Here is an 11,980-nt window from a genome sequence, read left to right as displayed (position 1 = left end):
CTGTATAGAAATATAATTGACTTTTGTATTTTGATATTTTATCCTATGACCTTGCTAAACTCACTTAATAGTTCTAGGAACTTTTTTTTATATACTTGGGATTTTCTACATAAACAATCCTGTCATCTACAAATAGAGTATTTTTCCCCCTTATAATCTGAATACCTTTATTTTTCTCACTTTTTGCATTGGCTAGGATTTTTACTCTAATGAATAGGAGTGGTGAAAGAAAGATATTCTTGCTTTGTTCCCACTAAGTTTGATTAGTTGAAGGGTTAGTTGTCCTTCATCAGGTTAATTTCTGTCCATTCCTAGTTTGATGAGAGTTTTTATTGTGAAGAGATACTGAATTTTGTCAAGTACTATTGAGATAATCATGTTTTTTTTTTCTTCTTTAGTCTGGTGTTCTGATGAATTACATTGGTTTTTCAAAAGTTTACTCAATTGTGTTCTTGGGATTTGCCACACTTGGTCAATCTGCATTACCCTGTCTTATATATTCCTAGATTTGATTTGCTGATAGTTTGTTGAGAATTTTTGTGTCTTGTTTGTGGAGGGATATTAGTTTTTATTTTTCTTTTATAATAATGTGTTTGGTTGTGATAGTAGGATAATTCTAGCCTTATAAAACGTATGGGTGCTTCCTCTTATATTCTCTAAAAGAGATTGTGGAGAATTGACATTATTTTTTTCTTAAGTATTTTTTAGGATTTGCCAGTGAAGCATCTAGGCCTGAAACATTCTTTGTTGAAAGAATGTTTAACTACAAATTCAATTTCTTCAATAGATCTAAGACTATTGCATTTTTGTTTGGATTTTGGTTTTGTTTTGTTTGAATGAGTTCAGATAGTTTGCATCTTTTTTGTTCCTTTTTGAGACACAGAGTGAGAGAGAGAGAGAGAGAGATAGCATGTTTGCACATGAGTGGGGGGAGGGGCAGAGGGAGAGAGAATCTCATGCAGTCTCTACCCCCAGCACAGAAGCTAATGCAGGGTTCAGTCTCATCACCCTGAGATCATGACCTGACCTGAAATTGAGTCAAATGCTTAACTGACTGAGCCACACGGGTGTCCCTTATAGGTTGCGTCTTTTAATGATTTGTCCATTTTATCTAAGTTGTTGACTTCCAGTCCGAGAGTTGTTGGTGCTCTTGTCTTATCCTTTCACTCTCTGTATGGATCTGTCATGATAGTTTCTCTTTCATTCCTAATATTGGTAATTTTTGTCTTTCTTTTTTTCTGGTCAATCTGGATAAAGGTTATCAATTTTATTGATTTTTTTTCAAAGGACTTGCTTTTGGGTTCATTGATTTTCTTTACTATTTTTCTGTTTTCAAGCTTATTGATTATTTTCTCTGGTGTTTATTATTTAAACCAGAACACTTTTTGAAAATAAAAGGGGACACTATTAATAATTAAACCAAGACAAAAGGCAAAAACTGGATATGTTCCAGGAAAACCTAGAGGTATGTCACCCTACTTGTAAGATACATAGGATGAAGACAAAGGTAGATGGGAACTTCTATGTGAATAAACTTTTCAGTGCATGTCTCTTACTATTATTTTGATTCTAAATCATTTGGATGTATGACCTATTCATAAAATAAAATAAATATACTTTAATGTACTTCTACTATACTTCAGAATCTGGTAAATTTCCTGGCATATTAGCAAAATCTCAGTGTATGCAGTTGAATAAATGAATGAATCAATCCATAAGGACTGAGGGTTATCTGAGTTTTATTGGAGAAAATGGGATAATTATTATATAATTAACTATGTTGACAACATATATATCAGAATTGAATGATTGGTTTGCTCTGTATTCCTAACCTGCAGGTTTGGGAACATAACTATTATCCTCACATATTTAGTTATTTTAGTTTTTTAATTTATCTCTCTCCCTTTTTTTGCCCATTTTCCAATATATTTGTGGCATTTTACATACAAAGAAAGAGTAAACTCTAACTTGCTTTAGAAAATCAGAGGGAAGGTAAAGGCTCTCATTGACCTCTGACCCTCTGAGGGTCTCCGAGCTCTGCTGCTTTTCCTCACAACCTATGCCTCATCTCCATGGTGACTGTGGGGGTTTCCATTTTCATACATGGTTCTGTATGTATATCTCCAGCACAGAATTCTCTTCGACATAATTTTTGGGCTAGAGAACCTATGCAATAATGGTAAAACTGGTGAGAAATAAGATCTATAAAGTGGTTGTTTAGAATTCAATGTCTGGGTGAAATGTTACCATAACTGTAGTCAGGACCTTGGTCCAGTTGTTTCTGAGATTTGTTACAGTCTTAGATATTGAGTATGTCCTTGGATTCCATGAGTCATTAAGTCAGATGAAGAACCTAAAATTGTTTTATTTATGGAATGAAAAGGATAACATTATTTATTTTTCTGTGGTTTGGGAAAAGTTGCATCACTCTCTTAAAAATACATTAAAAATATACACATTCATATATTAAAGAACTGATTTGATGATTTTAATGCAAGTAATGCATTTTGATAAGTATTTCCGGAAAGAATAAGGTTCTCCTCATTATAGTCATCAAAGATTAGTCCAGCCCTTCAAAATACAAGGCTCTGAGGGAAGCTATGGATCAACACTACAAGAGAAATGTTTCTCATCCAAAATACAGAAAACATCAGATGGGTGAAAAAGTGAAAATTAACATAACATTTCACCCAGACTTTGAATTCTAAACAACCAATTTATAAATCTTATTTCTCGGGATCTATTCCTTTATTTCTAAGGCTTTTTGTAGATCTTTGTAGATTCTCCTTAATTATATTTGAACACAGATGGTACCTTATTCTTTCAATAGTGGTAACCCCTTAAAGAATATAAATGTATATATATATACATTTATATATATATATATATTCCATCAAAAAAGTTCAGTTGAGGGACGCCTGGGTGGCTCAGTTGGTTAGGCAACTGCCTTCGGCTCAGGTCATGATCCCGGCGCCCTGGGATCGAGTCCCACATCGGACTCCTTGCTCAGTGGGGAGCCTGCTTCTCCCTCAGCCTCTGCCTGCCATTCTGTCTGCCTGTGCTCATTCTCTTTCTCTCTGACAAATAAATAAAATCTTAAAAAAAAAAAAAAGTTCAGTTGAGCTTAAAGTATCACTTGTATATCTTGGTATGAAAATTATTAAGTGCTAAAGGCCTTAATCTTTATAAAAACATTATTGAATAAAACTATATTACAGTGTAGAATTGTTTCTCCTCTGGTTCTCAACAAATAACAAAATCCATATTTACATTTCTTTCTTCATTGTTTCTCTATAAAAATCAGTACGGAGGACCCGCCAAGGTAGTAAATTTAATCAAACATATTGATGATAAAATCAAGCTTCTACATTAGCTCTGAAATGCATATTGTCTCTTGAAGCCCTTGACAGCTTGGCTGGTTTCATTTTCTACCCCCAAACACTCCCTTCTTGGAAAGCATTCTGACTTCTTAAAAGAATTAGTTATGGAAAATGTTCTCCCTAGCTATAGTGCAATCAAGATACAATTTCTTTTCTTATACAAACTGAACAGCTTAATAAAGGCAAAAGGACTACTTTTTATATGATAATGAAAAAATTGGGTTCATACATTCTTTATTCCACAATTGTAATATTAAAGATTTTTCTTAGAAATCTATCTTTGTCTTAGAAATATTGACCAATATGCTTGACTCTCCTACCCTTTAGCTGTATGCTCTTGGGAAAATTACTAAATTCTCTGTGCTTTAGTTCCATATTTGTGAAGTAGAGAGGATTAAGTTAATAAAACCACTAGGAGACAATTGTCCATATTCTCTCATATTTCTCTATGACTTGTGAGGACAGGCACTGACTTCCCTTTGTTCGGGACTATCTTTTTGAGAATATTTATATAAGGAATAACTTTGGAAAATAGAGATAGGGTCTGCCCCTGGAGTAAAAGGCAGGTTTGCTTACCATCTATTATGAGAGATTTCAGTTCCCAAACTCAAGGATCCCCTCCTGTAACACAATCCATGTGCAGGTACCCATCTGGACCAATCGGTGACACCTCTCTGGTGCTTTGGAGGCAAGGGGAACGAAGAAAAACATGCTGACACTTATGCCACTGGTCATAAGTAACAATGTCCTTTGATTCAGGAGTCTCATGTCTCTGTCACCCTCTATAAAACTGTGGCAGGAGAACTTGTTAGTTTGCAAACAGAAAAAAGTTCAGACCCTTTACAGTTCTGGACACATGTAAAAAACTTTGAGAATGGAATGTAGGAAATGTTTAACAAATGTTAATATTTATCACCACCAACATTATCTAGCTGGTTTCAAAAATACTAAGATTTGGGGGTGCATGGGTGTATGGGTGGCTCAGTGGGTTTAAAGCCTCAGCCTTCGGCTCAGGTCATGATCTCAGGGTCCTGGGTTCGAGACCCACACTGGGTTCTCTGTTCTGCAGGGAGCCTGCTTCCTCCTCTCTCTCTCTCTGCCTGCCTCTCTGCCTACTTGTGATCTCTGTCGATAAATAGATAAAATCTATTTTATGATTTTAATGAAGCTCTCTTTAAAAAAAAAAACAACTAAGATTTGACTTTGCTGTTATGCTTCTAGGAATATATCTGGCTTAAAGTTGCAAGATATGTGTAAAGGGATGGATACTTATTGTATATTTTTTATAATATTACAAAATCTGCTATTGCCATCATTATACCACCTAACAAAAACACTCTAAAAGTCAGTGTCATCTAAAAGCAAGCATTTATTCTCAGACTCACAATGTCTACAGGTTGGCTGGGAAAGCTCTGCTTGGTTTCCTTCTGGGGAGGCAGGCAAAAGGGGTCAGTGACTACTTGGGGCATGCTCTTCTTGGGGATAATAGAAGACCCAGAGGGCAAGTCCAAGTGCAGAAGCATATTTCAAGCTGCTGCGTCTGTCACATCTAATAACATTCCAATGGCTAAAGTAAGCAACTTGGCGAAGCCGAAGTCAAGATACCAGAAATTATACCAAGCCCACTAGGAAGCCATGGTAAGGGTGTTAGATGTACTACAGGAGAATGGATAATTGGAATCCATAAATTAATTTACCATAATCTTCAAATAGGAAAGTGGTTAGGTAATAACAATATATTCACACTAAATAGCCATCAAAAACACTGAATATTGGGGCGCCTGGGTGGCTCAGTGGGTTAAAGCCTCTGTCTTCGTCTCAGGTCATGATCCCAGGGTCCTGGGATCAAGTCCTGCATCGGGCTCTCTGCTCAGCGGGGAGCCTGCTTCCTCCTCTCTCTCTCTGCCTGCCTCTCTGCCTCCTTGTGATTTCTGTCTGTCAAATAAATAAATCTTTAAAAAAACAAAACAACAACAAAAAAAACCCCACTGAATATTCTTTTTTCTTATTAAATATTTTATTTATTTATTTGACAGACAGAGATCACAAATAGGCAGAGAGGCAGAGAGAGAGGGGGGAAGCAGGCTCCCTGCTGAGCAGAGAGCCCGATGCGGGGCTTGATCCCAGGACCCTGAGATCATGACCTGAGCTGAAGGCAGAAGCTTAGCCTACTGAGCCACCCAGATGCCCCCAAACTGAATATTCTAAATGGAAAATGTACATATCACATCAGTGGATGAAAAGAATGAATTGTAGGATAAGTATGTGACCCTATTTTTATTTAGAATAAAAACTTTTGAGTACATTTATTTTATGTGCATAGTAAAGAATTTGAGAAGATACACAAAGTTTTGGTATTTATCTCTCAGGATTGGAGTTGAGAGATGAGAAATAACTTCCTTCCACTTCATGTTCATGTATTAACATAAATACTTTGTATCACTGGAAATTTTTTTATAGATATGTATACTCTTTTTTTTTTAAAGATTTTATTTATTTATTTGACAGGCAGAGATCACAAGGAAGCAGAGAGGCAGGCAGAGAGAGAGGAAGGGAAGCAGACTCCCCGCTGAGCAGAGAGCCTGATGCAGGGCTTGATCCCAGGACCCCGGAACCACCACCCAAGCTGAAGGCAGAGATTTTAACCCACTGAGCCACCCAGGCGCCCCTAGGTATGTATACTCTTAAAGCCTTATAAAGCTAGAACAACAAAAAACAAATACTAAAAATGACAAAAATGTTTTTATTCTTCCAGGTATTGTTTAGTTGAGAACATGTTTCCTATTCCCTTTCTCCAGTTGTTATGCCCAAGTTTTTGCGTCCGAGAGACCACCAAGGAGCCAAGCACTGATGCAATCACACGAGGGTTTATTTGACAAGCTTAAGCTTGGGCCCAAGTATACCCGGCACAGCAGAGTAGGGGCTTGGACCCCGAACCAGATTACAGTCAGAGTTTTTAAAGGCAGAGTAGGGGTGGACTCAGCGGTAGGTGAAGACAAAGGGGATTATGGATGATGTAAGTCTCCAAGGACTTTTGGAAGCAAGGTCTCCAGGACCTTGAGGGGCTAGCTATTGTTGGGAGAAAGGTTATTTATTACAAATAATAAAAATCTTCTCGTGAGACCCTTTAGATGTATATCAGTGGGCCATATGCTTGGGAATGATTCTCAACACTATCTTGGAGGTTTAGATATAAAGGAATTGTTAAAGTAGACTTACAGGATCCTGGTTGACCTGTTGGGGTAGGGTGTCAGTGAGGCTAGGATTGTCCTTAGCAAAATCTTAAGATGAGGGCAGTTAAGTCCCCAGGGGAGAGCCACTCTGTCTGTTTCAAGGGCTGTCAGTAGGTAAGGAATTTTAATGATTTTCTTCTGCCTCTGTTTCCCACATCAGCTAAACTTGAGGTGGGATGGCTTTAATTTTCTCGGCCTCCACATTTCCCCCTGAACAATTTTGACCCTTAAATCTTTTTTTTTAAAGATTATTTATTTATTTGACAGACAGAAATCACAAGTAGGCAGAGAGGCAGGCAGAGAGAGAGGAGGAAGCAGGCTACCCGCTGAGCAGAGAGCCTGATGCGGGACTCGATCCCATGACCCTGAGATCATGACCTGAGCTGAAGGCAGAGGCTCAACCCACTGAGCCACCCAGGCGCCCCGACCCTTAAATCTTTAAGGTAGTTGAAGGGGGAAGGTCTCATCTTCTGTAACTTCTTCCTGCTGAATAGGGGCTTAGAGTTGTCCCTACCTACTTGGGTCAACATTGATCAGTTGGGGAATGTGTAGGGGAGTTAAGAAAGACAGAGGCAGCTGAATCCAGGGGTTAAAATCAATCATTAAAGGAGAGAGGGACTGTTTAAAGTGCTAACCTGAGTAGGTTAGAACCCAAGAAATATTTTGATAATCTGGAACATCAAGATGGCTGCACTTATGTCAGGGCTAGACTCTTATATGCACTCTAGACAGTGCATATAAGAATAAAATAACATCTAGGGGCGCCTGGGTGGCTCAGTGGTTTAAGCCGCTGCCTTCGGCTCAGGTCATGATCCCAGGTCCTGGGTTCGAGCCTCACATCGGGCTTTCTGCCCAGCAGGGAGCCTGTTTCCTCCTCTCTCTCTGTCTGCCTCTCTGCTTACTTGTGATTTCTCTCTGTCAAATAAATAAATAAAATCTTTAAAAAAAAAAAAGAATAAAATAACATCTAATATCTAGAAGCTTAGGTCTGAGGTCCTGAACTATAAAAGCTCATTCTTCAGAAATTATGTTTCATTCTTCATAATTATTGGGTTTATTTTAATCCTATTGGGTATCTTGGTGGAGCAGAGAATTATTAAGAGTATTTGAGGATTTTTCTGAGTTTCTTGAGATTCATTTCAGATAAAGTATTTGTTTCCGTAGATGCCATAGATTCCATAGATTTGTTGGAATACTTTCATACTCATTCATTTCACTATTGTCTGTATTTGGTACTACAATGAGAGTGTTGAGTTGAAACCATACGGCCCACATAACCACAGAAACCATATGGCCCATGTAACCTAAGATATTTTTTCTATCTGGCTGTTTGCAGAAAAAGTTTGCCCTGATCTGTGTTATCTCAGGCTTTGCATCTGTTGATTGTGTTTTTCCTTAGAAATTGATCATATTTTCCTGATTCTTTGCATGTTGAGTAACTTTGGATTACATCCTGGACATTTAGAATATTGTATGGGGGCACCACCGGAAGCGACGAAGGTGCTGTGTAATCACTGAGCAGTTGAGGCCCTCGGAACTCCGAAAATGCCAGATTACCTCGGTGCGGATCAGCGGAAAACCAAAGAGGAGGAGAAGGACGACAAGCCCATCCGAGCTCTGGATGAGGGGGATATTGCCTTGCTGAAAACTTACGGTCAAAGCACTTACTCTAGGCAGATAAAGCAGGTTGAAGATGACATTCAACAACTTCTCAAGAAAATTAATGAGCTCACTGGTATTAAAGAGTCTGATACTGGCCTGGCCCCACCAGCACTCTGGGATTTGGCTGCAGATAAACAAACACTGCAGAGTGAACAGCCTTTGCAGGTTGCAAGGTGTACGAAGATAATCAATGCTGACTCGGAGGACCCAAAGTACATTATCAATGTGAAGCAGTTTGCCAAGTTTGTGGTGGACCTCAGTGATCAGGTAGCACCTACCGACATTGAAGAAGGGATGAGAGTTGGGGTGGACAGAAATAAGTATCAGATTCACATTCCGCTGCCTCCCAAGATTGACCCAACAGTTACCATGATGCAGGTGGAAGAAAAACCTGATGTCACGTACAGTGATGTGGGTGGCTGTAAGGAACAGATTGAGAAACTTCGAGAAGTAGTTGAAACCCCATTACTTCATCCAGAGAGGTTTGTTAACCTTGGCATTGAGCCTCCCAAGGGTGTGCTGCTCTTTGGTCCACCTGGTACAGGCAAGACCCTCTGTGCTCGGGCAGTTGCTAACAGGACTGATGCTTGCTTCATTCGGGTTATTGGATCTGAACTTGTACAGAAGTACGTCGGTGAGGGGGCTCGAATGGTTCGTGAGCTCTTTGAAATGGCCAGAACGAAAAAAGCCTGCCTCATCTTCTTTGATGAAATTGATGCTATTGGAGGGGCTCGTTTTGATGATGGTGCTGGAGGAGACAACGAAGTGCAGAGAACGATGCTGGAACTGATTAATCAGCTGGACGGTTTTGATCCTCGAGGTAACATTAAAGTGCTGATGGCCACTAACAGACCTGACACCCTGGATCCAGCACTCATGAGGCCAGGGAGACTGGACAGAAAGATTGAATTCAGCTTACCTGATCTAGAGGGTCGGACTCATATTTTTAAGATTCATGCTCGTTCAATGAGTGTCGAAAGAGATATCAGATTTGAATTGTTAGCGCGACTGTGTCCAAATAGCACCGGTGCGGAGATTAGAAGCGTCTGCACAGAAGCCGGCATGTTTGCCATCAGAGCACGGCGAAAAATTGCTACCGAGAAGGATTTCTTGGAGGCTGTAAATAAGGTCATTAAGTCTTACGCCAAATTCAGTGCTACTCCCCGCTATATGACATACAACTGATCCTGAAGGCTTTCATGAAAACTTCCTTTCACTGGAATCCTAACTTTATTAAGTAGCCTTGTTAATAACCAGGACACACACAAAAATAAAGCGTTTCAAATTGCAAAAAAAAAAAAAAAAAAAAAAAAAGAATATTGTATGGTGAGGCTCTGATATCTATTTCATGCATGTACAGATTGAGAATGAACCTAGGGCTTATGTTGGTTTATACACAGAATTAGAATTTATTCTCCAGCTTTCTGCATTCTGATATTTCTGTTATTCTTTCCAACTTCTGAGAGCCCCTTTTTCCCAGTCCTCTGGCTAGAAAGATGGGTTTCTTTCAGAGTTATAATAATTATCCATTCTGATGCATAGTTACATACAACTGGAGTTTTCTTTAGTTCAACACTAAAACAATGGATAAAATAGAAGAAAAAAGAAGAACAAATTCACCACTGTACAGGCCATTCAGGCTTTCAGACTTCTCCATAATCTATTTGCTGTTTTTTACTTAGAGTTCTCAGGTAGTTGCTTTTCATATATTGTGTAGAGCTTTTATTTGTATAAGGTTTTAGCTCCTGCAAAGAACTAAGAAGTTGAGCTTTCCAGGGCATAAGCACATCCTGAACAATGTCTTAATAATCCATCTGCTACTATTTGGTGGTAATTTTACTCTAATATCTTAAACTTCTTGGGGTTAAGAATATGGAAAATGCAGTATCATTGTTTAATTTACCCAGGACCACCAGTAGTCATGAGTCCTGAGAATCCTCACTGGAGTAGAGCAGGTGGATGAATTCCCATGATAAAGCCACATTGACCTGCCTGCAGGAAGAAGCTTATGGCAACGACACCGCTAAGTGAACTCAAGTATTTATTCTGTTAGCTTTTGTACGGGAATTTGCATGATCAGTTAGGACTCTGGTTTGCAAGTGACAAGAGGAAGAGAAGAGGAAAATAATTTTTTTGCAAGTTCAGGGATGGTTTAGTGTGGTAGAAAGATTAACGACAGAGGGACCCAAAGGCTTTTTGGCAGAAAGGTTTTTGTGGTGGAAAGTCCCAATGATGTATACATCTTAATCCCCAAAATTTGTGACTATGTTAATTTGGGGCCTTGCAGATGAAGATAACAATCTTGACCTGGAGAGATTCTCCTGGATTATCTGGATTATATAATGAAATCACAAGGAAAGAGGGAGACGGGAATGTCAGAATGATAGAAGGAGATGATGAGATAACAGAAGTGAAGGTTAGAAAGAAAGATGGAGACAGACAGAGACAGAGAGATTTGAAAATTTTACACTGCTGGCTTTGAAGATGGAAAAAGGGCCACAACCAAAGAATGCAAGTAGCCATTAGCATGTGGTAAAAACAAGGAACCAGATTCTCCTTTAGAATCTCCAGAAGGAACACATGCTTGCCAATACTTTGACTTAGGCTCACTGAGACTGGTTTTGGATTTCTGACCTCCAGAATTGTAAGGTAATAGATGATAATGTTTTAAGCTGCTACGTTGTTGGCCATTTGTTATAGTAGCAATAGGAAATTAATGCAGTTAGCTCAGGCACAAGGGATCTAAGGAGTTAAATTATGTCATCAAGTCTGAGGCCCAATTTCTCTTTCTCTCAACCACTTCTATCCACTCAATCTCACTTCTTATCTCTTCTTGACCTTATTTCTATCACAGACTCAGGGAACAAGGCTTCAACCAGCACTGGTTTTACCTTTCTTATCATGTATCTCCTGAGTCAAATGATGCTTTACCCTCTAGAGCTATTTAAGACAATCTCAGAGGACTTTGATTAGCTTGGGTCAAGTGCCTAACATTGAACCAATTATCCCAATAAATGGAAGGGGGCACAATTGTAAGGCACAACTGCCTGAGTGACTTGCAGACCTCCTTAAATAGGAGGACAGTAATGTAATGTCAATCTCACTAGAATCACATGGAAAATATAACAAATTTTCCAGGAAAAAAAGGGGTACTGGAACAATATCATGGTGAACAAATGTCCACCATAGTTGGTCATTTTACTAGCTAGACCCAGCGAGGCCACAATAAGGATAATATTGATACATAACCCTGAATTTCCATTGAGATTACCAACTAAGATGACAATCCATTTCCTTTCTATAAGCATGTCTACACTCACTTGCCCCCTTTATCTGTGGCATCAGTTAACATTATTAGATCTTGCTTTGAGTGAAAGTACACTCAAAATAACAATGGCTTAAATAAGATGGTGGTGGGGGGTGTTATTTCTCTCTCATGAAAATACTGGAGGTAGACAGTTGTGGCCTGGTGGATACTCCCCAGTGCCAGGATCCTAGATGATTTCTTTCTTGTCATTCATTCTTAACAAGTAAGTGCCCCCAAATCATCCAAGACAGTGCCTCAGGCCCTAGCCATCACATCTGTGTTCTGGAAGTCAGAAAAGAAGGAAAAAAGAAGAGCACATTTCCTTCCTAAAGAGATTTCCCGAAAGTTGCACAGAGCCATTGATCTGAATATAGCCACATAGCTTGGTTCTCAAGCCA

The 11,980-nt window shown here is 39.0% G+C and overlaps 1 protein-coding gene across 1 annotated transcript; it reads left to right on the top strand.

Moving 5' to 3' along the window:
• The first annotated feature begins 8,097 nt into the window (after window positions 1-8,097).
• LOC125096092 (26S proteasome regulatory subunit 7) lies at window positions 8,098-9,563 on the top strand. Its single transcript, XM_047722760.1, has one exon. It carries the CDS (start codon window positions 8,159-8,161, stop codon window positions 9,458-9,460), a length of 1,302 nt encoding a protein of 433 aa, XP_047578716.1. The 5' UTR covers window positions 8,098-8,158; the 3' UTR covers window positions 9,461-9,563.
• The last annotated feature ends 2,417 nt before the right edge of the window (window positions 9,564-11,980 follow it).

The sequence above is a fragment of the Lutra lutra genome, chromosome 3 (assembly GCF_902655055.1).
Source record: "Lutra lutra chromosome 3, mLutLut1.2, whole genome shotgun sequence".
NCBI classification, from domain to species: Eukaryota; Metazoa; Chordata; class Mammalia; order Carnivora; family Mustelidae; genus Lutra; species Lutra lutra.
Note: the sequence above shows the minus strand (reverse complement) of the source record. Positions and strands in the feature narration are given on the sequence as shown.

What these genes read in the sequence shown, in the direction of transcription:
- LOC125096092 (XM_047722760.1), top strand. Translation starts at nt 8,159, where the DNA reads ATGCCAGATTACCTCGGTGCGGATCAGCGGAAAACCAAAGAGGAGGAG.